The sequence below is a fragment of the Sceloporus occidentalis genome, unplaced genomic scaffold (assembly GCF_023333645.1).
Source record: "Sceloporus occidentalis isolate IW3139 unplaced genomic scaffold, rSceOcc1.0.p SCAF_6, whole genome shotgun sequence".
NCBI lineage: Eukaryota > Metazoa > Chordata > Lepidosauria > Squamata > Phrynosomatidae > Sceloporus > Sceloporus occidentalis.
Genome location: NW_028316986.1, coordinates 47,359,279 through 47,379,773, shown reverse-complemented (window position 1 = coordinate 47,379,773; position 20,495 = coordinate 47,359,279). Strand labels below are relative to the sequence as shown.

Here is a 20,495-nt window from a genome sequence, read left to right as displayed (position 1 = left end):
TATGGGCTTCCCAATAAAATCCAGTTCCCTTATAAGAAATATATGGAATCACCAGATACATTTGCAATCCAATCCTGTAGGGCTCTTTCTGTTTTCTTATAAACTGACTGTAAGGGTGAAGATGATATACCTTAATGGTGGTAACAGCTGTTTCCAAAGCATGTAGAACGTATATTCTACAGCCTTTTCTGTAGAAGGTGAACCTGTGACTGGGTGTCTAACCCAAAAGCTACAGAAGCATTTTACAATATGCATTACATTTACAAAACTAGCCACCTTTCCCAGTTCCAAATGGGTAAAGCTATGTATTCTACTAAACAAACTCTAGTTTGGTTTCTAGATTCATCCCCCAGTGACTTGCTAAATCAGGCTTGAAAATGTCACTTTTACTTATGATAAATGCCAGTGGAAATTAATGGAATATTGCAAGGCATTCAAAAGCTTCCATCTGCAAACACAAAAGTAACATGAAGCATACAAATGTCAGAAGCAGCACTTAGCAGAGAGGGAGGGAGAAATCAGCTTTACCACTCTTCAAAAATAATACACATGGTAGCTAGGCTGATGCATTTCCAGTCTCTCTGCATAAACGGTCCTCCAAAAAGGGGAAATCGATATTGCATCTCCCACCTACATTTCTGCTACGCTGTAGAATCAATAGAGGCTGAATTTTTCACTGTATTGAAGTGTAAACCTGAACTATTTAGTCTAGCAAGTTGCAAAGAACAGATACAGTAGGTATAGCAGACAAACACAGATACACAAATGAAAGAATTCAAGACAGGAGTATTATATAAAAAAATGCTGACTGAAATGTCTTTAGGCATTGTACCATGTGCTTGGAAATTATGGAAACTGTAATTCTCTGGGCAGTTTAAAGATAACTAAAAATAAATAAACCCAGTAGCCTCTTTGAGAGAAGGCAAACATATCCAGAGGCACTGGATCCCATCTGATCTTGAAAGCTATGCAAGGTCAGCCCCAGTTTGTATTTGGATGGGAGGCTACCAACAAATACCAGGTGCTGTAGGCGATATTTCAAAGGAAGGAATTAGCAAAACCACCTCTGAGTATTCCTTGCCTAAGAAAATCTTATGAAATTTATGAGGTTGCCATAAGTCAACAGGTAACTTGAAGGCACATATATATTTATACACACATAGAACCTTTGAAACTAACTGGGAAGAAGAAATGCCTAGTATATAATTTCATGAATACAGCCCATCAAAAGCATCTTATGTTAGAATTTTCTTCTCATGTTGTCTCAATGGCACTGCTGAATTCCTTTACATCTTTTTATGCCAAAGCAGACTAAACAACTATTGCTTTGTATATAAAAAAATTATCAACATCTTATAGAACTAGCATTCCCAACTTTTGAGAAAATAGTTATATTTAAAGCAGTATAAAACTAATCTAAGCTTGCAAGGTAGACAGGGACAAGCCCAAAACAGTAAGAGGTATTCTGTGCTTTAAGTTTCAGTCTACTTCAGCCTTAGAAACGTTCAAATGTTCATTAGTTATAGCACCTAGAACCTATCTTAGTAGTGGTGCTTGGAACAGTATTATAATAGTCACATGAAACTTTACATATGAGATTTAGGCCTGTTACAGACTGCCAAAATAAAGCTGCTTCGGGTCTCTTTGGAAGTATGCTATTTAAATGATGCATGCATCCTAAGAATCTGGAAGCTGCACCAAAGCTGCACTCCAGTGCTTAGGAATGGAGTGTGGCTTTGGCGCGACCTCCGGACTCTTAGGACCCATGCATCATTTAAATAGCATACCTCCAAAGAGACCCGAAGCAGCTTTATTTTGGCAGTCTGTAACAGGCCTTAGTTAGGCCGGGCTGTTCATACTTAGGGCATGGTAATTTTAGGAAAGCAGGAAACTTTGATGGGAGTTAAGGATGATAGAATCAATAACAAATGGTTCTAAAGTTTCCACTACTGGAGAATGCACTTGCCCATTTTGAGAATTGGTACTCCTTTTTCCATATTTCCCTTCTTTCATATGGCTGCACTTGCTACTGATTTGTTTCCAGGCCCAATGAAAATTGGATTTGAACTTTAAAATCTGAATGGTTTAGTTCCCGAGTAATTTTGGAGAATGGCTCCCCACATCCCCCAGTATTTAAGATCTTTTGAAGCAGTCCCTCTCATGTCATGCAAAGGCTAGGTTAAGCTCTATAAGGAGCAGGTCCTTATTTATAGCAGCTCCAATGTCTGGAACTCTTTAAATAAAGCAGATATTTCTTTTAGGCCACTCTCCTGCTGTTTTTTCAGGGACAGCTGAAGACTGTTCCTTTCATAGGTCGTATGGGTGTGGGTGTTTTTAAATGCTACTTGCTTTTCATTTTTGTAGTTTATTGCTATCAGATTTGATTTTGTAAGCTTTAATAGAAGGCTGTTCTTACTGTTTTCATTTGATTTGGAGGTTTATTTATTATTTTTGGAAACAGTTTATGACAATTCATGAACAGATTTAAAACAAGTCAATATGATGCAGCCAAAGAGAGATACATTTGCAAGCCTATCCCCTTTTCACTGAGTCTAAGAACCATAGAACATAGCAAGTTCCAAGTAAACGTACACAGGAGTATGATATAAGGTAAAAACAAAGGGTCTTCCAGAAGACACAAGGAAGTATTACACTTGGTTACTGATTCATGATTACTCAACAAACCACCATTAATTGCTCTAAGTTTTATAAATGCACTCATAACCCAAGACTCAAATATTATTTGTTAATTATTGCATGAAATTTTCCTGCAAAAAAATCTGTTGCACATTTCTCTTTAGGTACTATAAGGTACTATAGGTCGTTGTAGATAGTGGTATTGTTCACCACCCTTGAGTCAATCTCATGGTGATCCTGTGGGTGAGACATCTCCAAGACTCCAAATCCTCCACTATTCTTCTAGGTTCTTGCAGATTCATTCCTGTGACAGTCGATCCATCTAGCATGTGATCTTCCTTTCTTTCTTCTCCCGTTCACCTTTCTTAACATTATTGTCTATTGTAATGATTTGTGCCTTCTCATGATGTAGCCAAAGTATGACAGCCTCAGTTTGGTCACCTTTGCCTCCAGGGAAATTTCAGGCTTGATCTGTTCTAGGACAAATGTATTCATTCTTTTTGCCGTCCAAAGTATCCTCACCCTCTTCTCCAGCACATCTTCAATGAATTTATTCTCTTTTTGTCCATTTTCCTAACTGTCCAATCCTCACTATTGCTTGTATGATTCTAACTTTTGTGCTTAGCTGTGTATCTTTACTCCTTAGGAACTTTTCTAGTTCTTTCATTGCTCCCCTCCTGATTCATAGGGGCTCTTCAGACTGGCCATTAAGGCTGGCCTGAGGGCGGAGTCAGGGCATCGAATTCTGAGGACTAGTTTTGTGAGACATTCAGTCTTCTCTGTCAGAGAGCTCTGGTGCCACAATAAACTACAATTCCCAGGATTCCCTAGCACTGAGCCAAGGCATTTAAAGTGGTCTCAAACTGGATTATTTCTGCAGTGTGTTTTGAAATATGAGAACAAACAGAGTCAGTATGCTGTAATGGTTTGAATGCTGGAGTAGGACTCTTGGAGACCACAATTTGAATGCCCATTCAGCCACAGAAACCCACTGAGTGACTTCAACTCACACGCTCTCAGCCTTTAGAGAAAGGCAATGGTAACGCTTCTCTGAATAAATCTTGCCAAGCAAATCCTGTGAAAGGTTCACCTTAGGTTCACCAGAAATCAGAAACAACTTGAAGGCACACAACATGAGAACAAAAATATAGTTGCGCTGTCAAACTTGCAGGCATTTCAATGATCAACACAAGTTCATAAAGCACTCTTCTCCTTTCTTTTTCAGTAAGATAAACTTGTGAGACACTCTTCTCCACAATCTCAAGGGGCTCTCTGATGCAGAAGAGAGGGAGCCTTCTGCACTACAGTTGCTGCAGCTGAATTTCAACATCAATGGTCACAAAAGCACGCTGCCCACAGAGGATTGTGAGGCAGCTACTGCAGCCCTCAACCCAAAATTGCCCAACTTTGAGCTAAACACTACTTAACCTAAAACAGATATAGAAATGTTTGATCTCTTCACAGCTACAGAAAGAGAGAAAAAGGAGGAATATACTGAAAATGGGTCAAGGATTGTTCTCACAATTTATAATTACATCTGAACATAGTCAATAGATGCAGGGAAAAGCATTACTTGTAGATGGTTAGAGATGTAATTGGATAACTTTCTCATACCAATCATATATTTCTGTTAGAATATTTTATGGGGGGGGGGGAACAGGGGATTAATTTTCATGGATGTAGAAAAATTTCATAACATCTTGTATGTCCAAGGTAACATCACCATAAAGTTTCTATGTGTCCCCATCTCTTCGGCATACGATATGCTTACCATTAACATGCCAAATATGCCAGCAATTATTTACAGACTTCCAAAATCAGTGAAGATTTTAACTGTGTCAACCGTGTCCCAGAGCCACATTTATTGCTTTCATGAAATGATACTTTGCCATTTACAAAAAAAATACTTGACTAGGTAGGATGATAATGATTTTTAAGTTCTGTTTTTAATTAACCACATTTTAAACACAATTTGAGCAAGTCGGCTTTGTGGACTACCACTCCACAAATCTACCAGCCAGCCTTGCCATTAGTCTTGTCAAAAAGAGACAGAACCAACCAGAGAATATTTTTTAAAAATTGTACAACATTTTGTAAAAGGCAATCTTTCAAAAAAGGCAATGCAAACTGTAATGTCTTAGCAATGAACCAGCCAAATTAGAAACAGCAACATTGGGAATCAATTGTTTCAGGAATACTGCTAAACAGACTTAATAGGAACATAAATGGTCTGGTGAAATATATTAACATAAAGAGTTAGTACTTTTTGGTGGACTTCATGGACTGCTATTAAGACAATTTATCCACTACAAACCCTGTGCTTAAAGTGACAAGAACTTAAGCCACTTAGTTTGAATAATGTAAAAACATCAGATAATCTTTGTCCCATTCTGTCAATGGGAAAAGAATAACAAAAATTGAGAAAAGTTTGGTCATGGATGGTAGAAGTAATACCTTCAATTACACCAGTAGGAACAGCATTTAGATTTGGATTTAAGAGTATGTTTGAACTTAAATTTAAAAACTGAATTTTCATTTGGACATATTTTTGAAAGTATGATATTTGAATTTTAGTTTGCAGAAATATTTATTTTTGGAGTTTGATTTAAAGTGGATTTAATATTTCAACTTTGAAAATTAATATTTTAAAGTACTGATCTAACATTAAGTTTGGCACAAGAGGAATATGTATGCTGAATGTCCACGTTGCCTTCTTTATATCTATACATTATAGATATAACATATAGTTATAAATATTTTTATGAAATTACAAGTCATAGAATCTCTAGCCCCATTTCCAAAATAAGACCAAGCTCTGATTTTAAAACCTAGGTAGGGACATGATGGGCAATAGGAAATTCCCAGGGGCCTATGCTACTGCCATAAACCTTTTTTAGAACCTAAACATCCTAAAAGCATTTTATTCTGGAAGCTAAGCATGGGAGACCACCAACAAATACCAGGTGCTGTAGGGAATACCTCAAGAGGGAGGAACTGGCAGAACCACAACTGAGTATTCTTTGCCTAAGAAAATCCTATAAAATTTATGGGGTTGCCATAAATCAACAGGTGATTTGAAGGGACTTATGCACACACACCTCAGATCATATTATATATTACAAGCACACTGGATGTTTAAAAGTTTTTTTTAAAAAAAAGAATGTATGCCCATACTTTTAAACTGCACATCCCACACTATTACCAACAAAGGAACTTAACAAAGGAACTCAAATTTTCAACTGACAATATTATTGACGTTGATGAATGTTAAATATGTAGTATGCCTCCCTTTCAGAAAATACTTTAAAAAACAGTATTAATGTAATAAACTAACAACAGTAAGCTATTTCTTGAAAGAGCAGAGAAAATGGGGAAAAATTAAAGGAAATAAAACTCTTGGTGGACTTCAGAAATTGTTTATTTTTATCTTTTAAGGCTAGCTCTCAACAATGAACAATCAATACCTTTAAAATCTGTAAGCACAGATTAAATTGGTACAAAAAGCAAAGAGGGCATTCAGTTGAAACAGACACATATGCAGGCTGGGTCAATTTTGCAATTCGCTGCAACTGCACCATTGTCTTTCCACATGATTAGCTGAAGAAAAATTAAATATGCAGCATTTATAAAATAAAGTTAACTTGTACAAATAACCAGCAATTATAGCAACTGCTATAAGGCAATGGTTTCCCCACCGCTGATACAGGCAAACAAAAATATTGTGCTGAAAGTATATTCTTTCAAAATATAAATGTATGGCATTAGAAATACAAAATTCCTTACACTCCAGTTCAATTTTTTTTATGCTTATGCACTCTTTCACCACCAGTTTGTGTTAGGAAAGGTGATAGGAAAGCTATTGCCTTTCACCATAAACAGCCACCCAAACTAGTCTTTTTGCCAAACCATCCTATGATGTGTGTGTGCATGCATGCTATTCTATTAAAAACTATCTGGTCTTTTAATAAGTAATGAGCACAGAGAAAGAGATAGGAAAGACAAAAGACTGCATGGAAATCCAAAACTGCTTGTTCTGTTGATCAGAATCCTATGTGCTACCAGGTTCTTTGTGAAATCAGTTCTCCCATCATCATCCACAGATCAAAGTTCACATCTTCTTCATCTTCTTCTTGCTGCGTTGGTTGAAGACTGGTGAAGATCCCATCAGGCTGTCAGGGGAATGAGAACCGTAACTGCTTTCAGAGCCATTTGGGCTCTGTGGCATGCCTGCTTCACTCATGCCTGACATGGGCTCCTCAAACACATCACTGCTCAGGACTCCATGATGGCCATGGACGTTGCCTTCCTCGCTCTCTTGTGGCTCCATTTTCACTGGAGCCAAGTTCCAAAGTGGGGAAGTATTCACCTCACCACCTAGAGTTGGAGATAAAAAAAGAGGCCTGTAATGCAGAGCAAGATATGAGAAACAACCATAAGACAAAAAAAGCAATGAAACTGGTGAACTGGGTAGTTTGGAAACATAACATGTTAAGAAATAAATAATAGCAGACAAAAAATGTTAACATTTTGAGCCATCTCTGATACAGTTTAACTTCATCTGGAACCTTGACAAAGTTTTGATGAATCCCAAAGAAAGGATGAGTGAAGCAAAGATACCATGAAGCAATGCACTGAGTGGAAGGTTGGTTGCAAATAGGGAAGATGGAAAGAACATAACAAAACAACACAAGAGCAATTGCCTGGAAGCTGTTTTATGTTCCTAAAACACTTCTCCACTTTATGTCTAGCTTTAACACACTGTACAAATGGGTGTGGGGTGGTGGTGGTACACTGTTCAGCAACCTAGTTGCCAAACCACAAAGGCCCCTGTGGTGAAAATAAAGATTATAAAGAGTAGAATGTCATCTTCTTGATTAATAACAATTTCTCCATTATTAGAAAATCATAGGGCACTTGGTATAGTGCCAATATGCTAATCTCCCATTCTTAAGCAGTGAGAAAAAATCATATTAAGATTTTCACATGAAGTACTCAAATCCCCAAATGGTATAGGAATCGCTTGCTGCATCCTCTGACAGAACAAGAGGATTTCAAATTTCTGAGGCATTGCAGAAAAGCAATGAGCCACAGCAGAACATCAAAAGATTTGTATTTTCAAAAGGATATTCTTTAAAAAGTTAAAGAGTCTGCAATCTCAACTCCTTTAAAGTCAGAGTCAGCTAAGGTTAATAGAAGAGACCTTGGGTTTTGTGTGTGTGTGTTTAAAGGGCTTCTAAGTGGAACACTTATTACTGCAGGGAACCATGAAGTTCAGCAGACTAGAAACCAAGCAAAACAGAAACAAAAGAACAAATTAAGGCTGGGGTGGGGGCAACTTTCAAGAACTTTTCCTATAGAAATGAGAGATCATGAAAGTGGTATGTTTAAAAGTCCTAATGGCTAAAGTATTGGATGAAGTAATGGATAGTCTTACATCAACAATCTTCTATGCATGCTCATTATTAAGTCTCAGTTGGGAGGGAGAACTTCAAAGAGTGGGATGTATTCCATAGTGGTTTCATCCTTCAGTTCTCTGCTTCAGACAACCAAACATATTAGTTTTATGGATGTAAATAAAAATAAAGAAACAGTGAAAAGTTTTTTTGGTATCTTAATTGGCAACAAGTTTTCTTTGGCCTAAGCTATTGTGGACTGCAGCCTACTTCAAGCGATGCAAGTGGACCACAGTTTCTGTAAGCCTTTGGCCCAAAACAGATGGGCTTTGCAGGGATCAAGGCTGCTGCATTAAGGCATACTCCTGAGCAGACATGCATATATATTTGGCCCTCAGTATCTATGGCGGATCTGTTCTGCCCCCCATACCAAAATCCATGGATGCTCAAGTTCTGTTGACCCCAATGGCAGTGCATGCATGCAGCCATACCACTATCAAGGACAACAGGACTTCAATGGTGGCGCATGCACATGGCCATGCCGCCATTAGGGACAGCCCCGTTGTCCCCAGTGGTGGCGCATGCATGCAGATACACTGCCCTTAGGGACAATAAAACTTCCACCCTGCCACTGGGGACAATGTAGACTGTCCCTAATAGTGGCATGGCCACATGAACATGCCATCATTGGGGATAATGCAAGCTTGCCATCCCCAGATGCTTGAATCTGCAGATGGCCAAGGGCCAACTGTAATTGAACTATGCTTTGTATGTTTGATGGTAAACAATGAATATTAATAAGAATTACATCTAATCTCACCCACTTCACTTTGGCTCCATTCCTTGGCTTTAGTCCTGCCCACTGCTAGAATGTGGTCTCTGAGACATTACCAAAGTTAGGATGTTTTCTCACCCTTCCTGTAACACTGAAACTAAAGGTCAAGTTAGTCCCTTGACATGAATATCTAGTCATAACTGACTGTAAGGGGCAGTGCTCATCTCTGTTACTAAGCTGAAGAGCCAGCGTTGTCTGAAGACGAATTCGGTGGTCATGTGGCAAACATGAAGGCAGTGAATGCTATTACTTTCCCACCAATGTGGTACCTATTTATCTACTTGTATTTCCATGCTTCCAAACTGGTATGTTAGCAGAAGCTGGGACTAGTGACAGGAGCTCACCCCATCATGCAGCACTTGGGCCTCGAACTGCCAACTTTCTAATCTTCCGATCAGCTGGCGTTTTAACCACTAAGCCACCATATCCCATAACACTACAATCATCTTATAACACTATCATCATCCTATTTAAATAAACAAGTTGTCAAAGGGCTATCTTGCAATTGAAAATGTGAAAAATGGCAAAACATCTAAACTAACACACTTTCCACAATCACTATTTTAGCTTAGAACAACTGAGCCATAAGAGCCAACACTGCTTCTATACATGTGACTTTCACTTCTGCTTGGATAAGTCTAGCTCCTTTGCAATAGTAGTGTGTACCTGATGTCTGTGGTGATGTCTCTGCTTCCAGGTTGGCTGAAAAACGCTCACTCTGGGCTCCAAGCACTCCCACAGGCAAAGACTGGTCTCCAGAGGCTAAATCCCCCTCCAGTTCTTCACTCATGGGAAATGTGATGTCACTGACTGGTTCCTCCTTGATTTTCACAGGTTTCATATCTTCTGCTGCCTTCTCAGGGTTGACAAGCTTTTCATACTCTTCAGAGAGCTGCTTGCTGACCTGCCAGTGACCCATTTAGAAAAGAAAAATAGGCATGGTGGAGCTGTGGTATCTAAATTGTCCTGCGGAGAGAAGGCATAATCTTTCTACCAACATGTTCACATATTTTGAAAATGGTAGAATGTTTATCCCCTAGGAGCTGTGGCCTGGTGGTGTTCATTTGGCAAAGACCTCATGCAAAGACCTCTCCACTCTGCAAGATCTAAACAAGTCAGCACAAAGTGAGATTGGGCTATGCTGGAAAGATGACACCTTCTCTGAACTGAAAAGAGCTGGGTTAATTTAAGCATCTGAAGTAATTATGATTTAAATCTTTTTATTATCAGTAAAGATTTAAAAAATCAAAATTAATTCACCTACTTATTAAATTCAGCTCTTTCAGCTGTATAGACTACAGCAAACCACTGTACCAGTTCCATTGAAATGAACAGGAACTGTGGGACTAGATTAATATCTAAATGCATGAACAAAATAAATAAATGGAAATGAAAGAGCAAGTTGTCAGTGCTTAGTCAAAGAAAATAAATATTCTGTGTTCTGAAAATTGAGTTTTCCTTGAAAGCTGACATGATGTTCTCATACAAAACCTTAGAATTCCTGTTGCAGGAAACACATCTGAGATCTACATCAAATGTTTCAGAATCAGATCTAGCTAATGCAGCGTGGAAGCCTCCAAAGAAAGGCTCTTTCCCATATAACTTGTAATAAAAAAAATTTCAAGATCACATAGGAGAAGTCACCAGTACTGGCATGGTGTGAAATCACAAAACGTACTCTTCTCATGTCTGCCAATAGGACAAGAACACTGTGGAAAGGCATAATATTGCAATGGCTACTACATACCTCAGGTAGTCCTGGAAGTAACTTATTTTCACTCCAATATGCAAGAGTGGAAGAAATTCCCACTGGTTTCACTCATTACCTTTCATTAGCAGTCCAGGAAAGAACCTTTAACACCAGGAAATTCTGTATGCTACAAGCTGTGTAATATCTCCATTTGACGTAAAGCAATGAGAAGCCCCAGCCTCCATGGCATGTTTTCCCAATGAAGTGAAATTCTTGCTAATGCGCAAAGCACACATCCGCAAGCACACCTGAGCAATGAACTGTGACTCTGAAGGGTCTGATTCCCCATTCAGCCATAAAACCCACTGGGTGACCTTGAGCAAGTCACATGCTCTCACACTCAGGGGAATGCAATGACAAACCTTCCCTTGAACAAATCTTGCCAAGAAAACCCCATCATGATAGGTTTTTGCCTTAGGATCATCCTAAGTCAGAAATGACAGCAACAAATCAAAGGTATTACTTTGCTTACCTTGCTTTGAGCACACCACTTCCTCCTTGGCTTACCTGTAGCATATAACTATGATAATCTTTAATCCGGTGTTGCCAGAACTTCTGCAGAGAGAGCACACTTCCAATGCCCACTTCATGGAAGACCTGTTCCATGACATCTGGGAAAGGCGTCTGCCCTAGCCGAGCTTCTCGGTCCACAGCAAAACGCAGCAGCTTCGTAAACTTCAAGCAGTACTCATGAGCAATGTCTGTCAGAGTCTCTAAGACGCTCTCATTTGCACATTCAAAGCCTGCATGAGCCAAAATCGTGGCTACGGACTGGTAGAGAAGCTGGCGGCAGGAGGTCCAACTTAACTCAGTTACTGGCTCTCCTTTGCCTCTGAAAGCAGACACAGGACAGAAATGCCTTGCTGAAAATGGAGGAAGATGCACCCACTACTAGTGTGAATGGGGACAGTAATGTCACCGGGGGGTGCAGGCTGCACTGGGTGACATCTCAGAAGAGGGGGGTGACACTCGATCAGCCCCCTGCATCATCCATGCATACACACATGCCGCCTCATGCCCCTGTGTGCGCTGGTCTGGTCCGTGCACGTGCTGCTCCAACTTCCCACACACACCGCTCTGGTCAGCACGCACGCTGGCCTTTGCACGCATGCTCTGTCCTGAGTGCCCCTGCCCTCGTAAACCCCACAGGAAGTCCTGTCCCAGAAGTCCCACCATCCGCACTGGATGACATCTGGTACACTAATGCCACTGAATGGAGATAAACATTTCAAGCACATCTAATGTCTTATACTACTTGAAATAGAAGACAAACTTTTTATAACAACTTTCTTAAAGTAAAAGGTTTGGTCTTGACTTCAAAGTTAGCTTTAAAAAAAAATAGAAATATGTACCAAAAAAGCTGCTGTTGCACATTTTTCAGTGTTCAAAGTGAAGTACAGGTATTTGCTTTGAGATACTGTACTTAAATCCTGCAACTTTACCTCACAGCAAAACAGTAATATTAATATTTTTACAACCAAGTAGAAAACACCCTGTTTCTACAGGGAGCCCAGATATGAATGGATAAAGAGCCTAAAACTAAAAACTAACTTTGTCTCACATAATCCAAAAGCATTTTACATATTTTAAAATAAGCATACAAAACATTTGTGTAGCTACCTATCATTAATCAGTGTTTAGATTATGAGAAGTTGCAATCATAAATGTTTTACGTAGTGGCAGAATAAACTTCAGGATCAGACTGGCTGAGGCTAGCTGTGGACATTATTCTAATTTTAAAATCTATACTCTGCAAGCTCACTATCTGAAATGACTTGGGCAGCTTTCCAAATATTCAGAGTACCATGTAACAATAGATTTAGGTATTTGACTAGTCACACAAATTGTTTAAGCTATCTTAAAGCAAAAATTCATGAGAATAACAAGACTTACCAGAATATAAAAAAACAGTTCCTCAGATGTTATTAAAACTGAAGCAACAAAATGAAATTTAAAAAAATGTTCAGAAGGATTTAAACTATATTTCTATGTTAAAGTACCTACAGATAATACAGATGGCTAGCAAGAAAGAAAGAAAGAAAAGCTGCAGTGCTACTGACATTAAATACAGTCCACCCTCCATATCTGCGGGTTTGCCATGCACAGATGTGAGCATCCGCGCACGGCAAGCCTGGGAAGGGCGGTGGCTGAGGGGAGAAGAGGAAGAGGAGGAAGAATAAGGAGGAGGAAGAGCAATAGCAACGGAGGGGGTTAAGAGGAGGAGGAGGAGGGAGGGCAAGGGGAAGGAAAAGCAGAAATATCTGCAGTGGCAATGGGAGGGGGAAGACAAAGAGGAGAAAGGAGGAAGAGGAAAGACAAGGAGAATGGTGGTGACAGAAGGGGGTAAGAGGAGGAGGAGGAGGGAGGAAGAACACAGAGGAGGAAGAGTGTCAGCAGCAGCAATGGGAAGGAGGGAGGGAGGAAAAGGAGGTGGAAAAAGGAGGAAGAGGTGCGGCAGTGGCAATGGAAGGGAGAAGAGGAGGAGGAGGCAGAGAAGAGGAGGAAGAGGTACCCATCACGTCACCGTCTGCTGCAGGGGGGCAGGGAGCAAAGTGTCATTGTCCTCAATGGCGGTGCAACCGCCCCACCATTGAGTACAATGGGACTTGAGCATCCACTGATTTTTGTATACGCAGAGGATCCGTTCTGGATGCCCCGCAGATGCCAAGGGCCCACTGCATTATCATCATGCAGTGTTTGACTATAGACTAACAATGTATAATCATCTGACAGCTGCAGTTCCCACTTCAAATTTCTAAATGTTGGCCCCATACAGACAGGCCAAAATAAAGCTGCTTCGGGTCACTTTGGAGGTATGCTGTTTCAATGATGCATGCGTACTAAGAGTCTGGAAGCCGTGCCAAAGCCATGATCCAGTCCTAAGGACTAGAGTGCGGCTTTGGCGCAGCTTCCAGACTTTTAAGAGGCATGCATCATTGAAACAGCATACCTCCAAAGTGACCCGAAGCAGCTTTATTTTGGCCTGTCTTTATGGGGCCTTTGACTAGTAAAAACTAGAGCTTACAGAAATCTACAACAATGTAAAAATAAAAAGTTAAGATAGTTAAGAAGCTGCTTTATACAAATTCAGATACCAACTCAGATCCATCAATCTCAGTATTGTCTACACCAGCCTTTCCCAAGGTGACTGAACATAAAATGTGTTCTATTGTTAATCTGGTGGTAGGTGGCGTGGTACATTACTGAAGAGTGGAATGCTAGCATCTCTATTTCCTCCTGCCCCTGTAGTGTATAGAGCAGGGGTGGGTAAAATGTAGTCCTTCCAAAGCTGTTTTTCCAGTCCTCTAGAATCCCTGGACAGTGAGCTTGAAAGTTTTTTTTAAAAAAGCCCAGAAGTGGATGTCTGGCTATTTTCTTTTTTTAGCAGTGCCACCCAGAAGGATCCCAGAGGCAAATAAATTGGCCTGGAGACCACTACAGCTGCCTAACCCTGGACAAACTATCTCTCTGAACAGAGCACAATGGCAAATCTGACAGCCCAGATAAATAAATCAATATGGATTAACAGGTTTCAGGCATCATGAGTTGTGTCATTTTCCGTTTTGATCCCTGAAAATGACCACACGAAAATAGCCATAAAAAGTCCTATTGAAAGCAAGGCAAGGGGTTTCCTATTTTAAGTAAATAAATCATGTAGCCCATTTCCTGTTTAACAAGCATGTTAAGGCAATGGAATGCAGGTCCATTTGTTATGTGCAAAAGCAGCTTAGTTGTACAGAAACAGCTGAAGTTCATTCAAGTAAAATAATGGGATGAAATAACAGCCCTTTCCATGAAGAGAGCAAGTTTAGGAAAGCAAAGACTGCTTTCTCACAATTGCTTCAATTTTATGAAACATTACACTGCTGAGCTGTATTTTCAAAAAAATGCAATGCAATGGAATTTCGCTGCCTGACAGAAATTTGCTTCCAAACAAAATAAAGAGCAATGGTAATGAACTCTTTAAAAGACTAGATTAGTTATAGATCAAAGTAATGACACATATTGAAAGATTCAGATGTAGGGAAGCTTTTCAGCTGTTCAGCTATTCTAATGTCTCTCATCGTAAACATGCTTTCCACTCCTGACTTTTTCCTTTCTTGGTCTGCTTATGGAAACAGGAGCAATTGCTAGCTGGGCCTCACCTATTAGCACTAGTGTCAGTCTGACAATCCCCAGCAACAAGTTGTTAACAATGACTGGAACACACATTGCAATTAGGAGCAATGCCTCTCTGCCCTGACACCTGATAACAGACCATGAAATCTGGCTTTGAGCCAAAGTTGAATAACACAGTTATGGAAGAGTTACCTGGCAGCTGCTAAGTGCCAGGTTGTGACCAAACAGTCTAAGGCTGCATTTGCACTGCAGAAATAATGGAATTTGACACAACTTTAACTGGTGTGGGTCCATCCTATGGAATTCTGATTTGTAGTTTGTTGTGTCACTAGACTTCTCTGACAGAGAAGGCTAAATATCTCACAAAACTACAAATCCGAGGATTCCATAGCACTGAGTTACAGCAGTTAAAGTGGTGTCAAAGTGGATTTTCTGTAGTGCAGATGCAGCCTGAGTGGAAAATGGAATACAGGACTAATTCCCTCTGTGTTTGAAGTCCTAGAGCACTACATAAACAAAGAAATTTGGGCTTGGGTTTCAAATGCAAGCCTGTCAGCAATCCCACCCAATCCTTAATACCTGATGCACCAAATATGGAAAACTAGTTATGAGTAGTGCAATATACAGTAGCCTTGTCTTTTCCCTCCTTTTTAAGAAAACAAGACTTGAGGCCCATTCACACTGCATTTTAACCTGGGCTCCAATCCAATTTAAATGAGGGTCGTTCATACTTGCGCCGGAATTTCATGACCCGAATTGGGGGGTCGTTCATACTTGCACCGGGGTTTTCTAATCTGAATTGGGGGGCATGGTGTAAATCCTCCTTAACCCGGTGTTTTTTGCCATGGATTTTCTTGCGGTTCTTTTCAAAAGAATTTTTTAGCTAATGAGAACTTGAAAATCGTTCCCATCCAATTTCTTCCTTCCTCCTCCTCACCCTCAGCCACCCTCCCATTCTTGCCTCACTCCAGTCACCTCCGATTGCCCCCTCCACTCTTGTGCTTCCTCCTCCTCCTCTGTCACCCCCGATCTTGCCTCCAATTGCCCCCTCAGTCCTCCTCCTTCCCTCCAGCCACATCCGATTGCCCCCTCTGTTCTTGTCATTCCTCCTCTCCCTCTTCCTCAGTCACCTCCACTCTTCCTCACCTTCCTCCTCCCCCCCTTCTGCCAGGATTGTGGCATTTTACCCCATTGCCAAATGTGAACGGAATCCAGGGGTAAAATGCCACGATTGTGGTAAATCAATGCCACGGATAGAATCAATCATGGCATTTCAGGGAAATAACCTGGTTCCCACACCAGGTTATTTTTCAGTGCGAACGGGGCCTTGGAAACACTCCAATATACTCCCAACTCTGATACTATTCTAGCAGAGATGCCTTGACTGTGGATTTCCTTTGTTGGTAAGAGATTACACAAAATGGCCTTTGAGGAATTCCAAGTCTGCAATTCTATTCAATAATGTAAAAGTAACTGAATAATTGACCATGCAGGATGAGAGAACTTGGCAATAAACATTACTTTGGTGTGGCTCCAGAGGAAAACCCTCAATCACTAAACCGCTACACACCTGTAAAAGTCACTTTCTGGATCACTGTGCCTCAACTGAAATGGCATCTTGGGTGTTTTGCTATCAAGTGGAAGTAAGTCATCAGGGATAGGTGGGGAGCCCGGACAGGTAGGCAAAGGCTCACTTTCTTCCATCTTAATGCCCTCCACTTGTTGTTGGTTCTGAGTCTGAGCCATGGCAATGAGGCTACGCAGCTTTCTATTGTGCTGGATCAGCTGGATGGTGTGAATGGTGAGGCTACAGGGCTCCGAAGGAATGTCCAGCATAGTAGTGGGCCTCGGCTTGTTGGCTGAAGGCTGATGCAATGGAGGATCCTGGACCTCCACAGTACGAAACTCTCGCTGAAGCAAGTCAAAAGAGCTGCGGTTGGCCTGGCTGGAGGAGATTGGGATCTCACCCCAGTAACGCATCATCTTTTTGTTGGCTGGTGTAACAATTTCCACTAAAACAATTCAGATGGCAAAAAAAATCTCTTTTGAGATCCACTGCAGTTTCCTTAAACAAGGAAATGGACTTTTTGACCTAGTTAGAAAGATGAGGAACAGGGGAGGGGAGGATTTCAAAGTTATGCTGTCCACAGTTCTCATTCACAAGAGGAAGCCCCATTTAGTAAAACATTCCTCATAAGATAGGTAGCCAAATATTCTTTCGACAGTTTTATCCTCACTGCCCCTAAAGAGAGAGAGAGAGAGACAGAGAGAGAGAGAAAGCACTGACAAATTATCCTATTTTACAAAGAATCCCCATACATTCAAATGAGCTCCAGAGATAGATCTGAATATATGCTACCATTTACATTCTCAAAGGAAGAACAGTCATGGATTCTTTACCTCAGTAGTGTTTGATGCAAAGTATTATCAGGTGCATAGAGCAGTCCTCACTAATCAAACCTGCATCTTTCTTGTCCATGCCATTTTAAAGCTATCACAGAAATAGTATTTTCATCACATCCATCGATTTATTTTTCTCTTCTTTTCTGTAATATGTGCATGGACAATTTAACAACCAACAGGAAAATCTCTTGCAAAATGGAAGCCTTGCTGTTTTGACATTCTATGGCTCATAAAGCTTGGTTGTTAACTGCGCTCAAGTCAACTTTGATCCATGGAGACCCTATGAATGAGAGACCTCCATGTCATCCTATCCTGATAAAGCTATTTTTGGTTTAAATCCAAAACATTCAATCGGTACTTTTATAACACTGAAATCCTATACAGTCTCTATATTCATGGGGGTTAGGGGAATGTGACCCCTGCAAATATGGAAAATTGTGAATAATTCCATCCCCACTTAGAAGCCAATTAAAGGGAAGAGAAGCAGCGCTGCATACTCCTTTTTTTCCACCCTCCTGTCCCTTTAATTGGTTTCCTGCCCCTTCTCCTCCCCGATCCTTTCCCTGGACAGGCCAAGGAGAGGATCAGGGAGGAGAAGGCAAGAGGTGCCTTGCCTCCTCCAAGACCCTTTGTCTCCTGATCCTTTCCCTAGGGTTGGGATTGCCTCCCAATCCTTTCTCTGGAAAACCCAAGGAAAGGATCGGGAAGGAGAAGGCAAGAGGTGCCTTGCCTCCTCCAAGACCCTTTGTCTCCTGCTCCTTTCCCTAGGGTTGGGATTGCCTCCCAATCCTTTCTCTGGAAAACCCAAGGAAAGGATCGGGAAGGAGAAAGCAAGAGGTGCCTTGGCCCTTCCAGAGCGTTCTCCTCCCCACCTTTCCCTGAGCAGCCCAAGGAGAAGATTGGGGAGAAGAAGGATCCTGGGGGGAGCGAGGAAAAGGCATCTCCTGGCTTCGCCTGCCTGATCTCTCCCTGGGCTGCCCAAGGAGAGATCGGGTAGGGAAAGGAGGAAGAATACCCACAATAGTGGCCTTGACCTCATGAATAATCGAAACCATGAGTCTCAAGGATGTGAATATGGAAGGCCAACTGTACTAACCTTTTGGGAGAGGGACATATAAAGACAGCTATGTACTGAGAGGGAGCTAACAATAATGAAAACACAGTGTATATAGGCAAAGGCTAATTTTACATAGAATGCTGAAGTAGACTACCTAAATACCCTAAAGGCAATAGATCCTTCAGTCCTGTTAGTACTTGGATGCAGATTGCCAACAAAAACCAGATGCTGTGGGCTATCTTTCAGAGGAAGAAAAGGCAGTTAATGGGGGCTAAAGTCAACAGGTGACTTGAAGGCACACACACACAACCTAAATACACCAAAGATCCTATGTGATTGTGGAAGCTATACAGGGTCATCCCTGGTTAGTATTTTGATGGGACACTGCCAATGAATACCAGGTACTATACGCTGTATTTCAAAGGAAGGAACTAGCAAAACCGCCTTGGAGTAATCCTTGCCTAAGAAAACCGTATGAAATGCATTGGGGCACCATAAGATGACAGGCAATTTCAAAGCATACACACACATGGTGATCAGTGACAGTGCATGAACTGTGGGCACTGGTCCATGAAAGAGATAGTAAAGGGTGCAAAGACAGTACCAGTCCCTGGCACAACTTGAGGGGGGGGGAGAGAGAGTCAGCCATATCAGATAGTTTGGGAAACACCCGTTTTAAACTGCATCCCCTCTTACATCAGCCTTGGGAACATGGGGGTAGCAGCCACTGATTTGTGAAGAAGCCAAGCTCTTAAGGCAATCCACAGTTTTTGAGCCAACACCAGTCAAAACAAACCGGTAATCATGCACAGTATGCATGCCAGAGTGCCAGTGTGGTGTGAGCAATTGACTAGGACTCTGGAGACCAGGATTCAATTTCCAGCTCGAATATGGAATCCAACTGGGTGAATTTGGGCAAGTCACACTCTCTCAGCCTCAGAAGAAGGCAAAGGCAAAACCCCTCTGAGGAAACCTGCCATGATAACCCTAGGGTCGCCATAAGACGGAAACAATCTGAAGGCACACAGCAACAACAAAACATGCGCACAGAGAATAACAGTGCAGGAACACTGAGGCGCTGTACAACATAATATATGCAAAATGAGGCAAAGTTGTACCCCTGGAGAAATTAGGTTCCAGGCTGCCTCTTCACCACAGAAATTATGCAGAAATAGAGGCCCCCAACACCCCTTATATCTATCCAACCATTCCTCCATCCACACAGGCAGAGAGACACAGATGCACACCAGTCACCCATCTATTACTGGATTACTATGGAAGGCATATGGGCAACCCCACTGTGCCACACACACAGCCTGCCCTTTCCACATGCCATGTAAATGAGATAGACACAGAGCTTGGGCATATAGTAACATTCTGTACGTAACAACAGTACCATATTTGACCTGAGAGTTGAACCCTGGTCTCCAGAGTCCTAGTCTAGCCTACTCCACTCTGGCTCTCTGGCATGCAGGCTGTGTATGCTTAGTGGTTTGTTTTGACTACTATTGGCTCAAAGACCATGGTATGTTTGGGGATAACAAGGATTTAAAAAAACAGTTTGTAACCTTGGAGGCATCTGCACTGTGGAAATAATGCAGTTTACATTGCCTTGACTGCCATGGCTCAATGCTACGAAATTCTAGGATCTGTAGTTTTGTGAGGTATTTAGCCTTCTCTGGCAGAGAGCTCTGGTGCCACAACAAACTACAAATCCCAGGATTGCACAGGGAGTCAAAGCTGTGCCAAAACGCATTACTTCTGCAGTGCAAATGCAGCCCCCATTTAAAAAATTAAAATTAGACTTAATTAAGAATCAGGGTGAGCAGATGTTGTCCTCGCCTCCAAGGAGGACCAGGCACTGCAAAATGGAGGGCGTTCAGGAAAATGTAGGGACATGACCAAAACAAAGGCTAGAAATGTACATCCATGCCTCTTAGCCATACTTAAAAGGGAGAACATTCTGGAATTCCTTCTGGACAGAGGAGGTTGAAACACAGGACATGATGTCCTGGAAAAGGAGGGCATCTGGTCACACTGAGGAGAAAGCACTGCGAAAATGTAGGACGTTCAAACGAAGCTCAAAAGGAGGGTGTATCCGGGAAAAGGAGGACGCCTGGTCAGCCTGCCCTTGGCGAGCAGCGCCTCCTTCTTGTCGGGACTTCACAAACTATACCTTCAGACTGTGCAAACTGTAACTTCAGCCCTTCAGCAGCCTCCATGGCGGTTCTCCCCTTATTGTCTTCCTCTCCCCCATTTCCGCCTCAGCTGCTCCCGGAGAGAAGCAGGCGAAGGAAGAGG

General features: G+C 41.5%; 1 protein-coding gene across 2 annotated transcripts; it reads right to left on the bottom strand.

Moving 5' to 3' along the window:
• Positions 1-6,052: 6,052 nt before the first annotated feature.
• SUPT7L (SPT7 like, STAGA complex subunit gamma) lies at positions 6,053-20,467 on the bottom strand. Of its 2 annotated transcripts, none has more exons than XM_089529569.1 (5): positions 20,371-20,467; positions 16,305-16,976; positions 11,123-11,447; positions 9,532-9,769; positions 6,053-7,011 (listed from the first exon to the last, which is right to left on the bottom strand). In XM_089529569.1, exons 2-5 carry the CDS (start codon positions 16,715-16,717, stop codon positions 6,746-6,748), a joined length of 1,242 nt encoding a protein of 413 aa, XP_089385695.1. In that variant the 5' UTR covers positions 16,718-16,976; positions 20,371-20,467; the 3' UTR covers positions 6,053-6,745. The 2 variants fall into 2 exon arrangements, with proteins under 2 accessions (XP_089385695.1, XP_089385696.1); XM_089529570.1 differs by having other exon boundaries at positions 16,305-16,826; positions 20,371-20,455.
• Between the last annotated feature and the right edge of the window lie 28 nt (positions 20,468-20,495).

Excerpts from the sequence above, each read along its gene's own strand:
- SUPT7L (XM_089529569.1), bottom strand. The coding sequence starts at position 16,717 with ATGATGCGTTACTGGGGTGAGATCCCAATCTCCTCCAGCCAGGCCAAC. Across the intron at positions 11,448-16,304 it reads CCAGAAAGTGACTTTTACAG|AGGCAAAGGAGAGCCAGTAA; the intron begins GTGTGTAGCGGT and ends GTCTGCTTTCAG. Across the intron at positions 7,012-9,531 it reads GACATCACCACAGACATCAG|GTGGTGAGGTGAATACTTCC; the intron begins GTACACACTACT and ends CTCCAACTCTAG.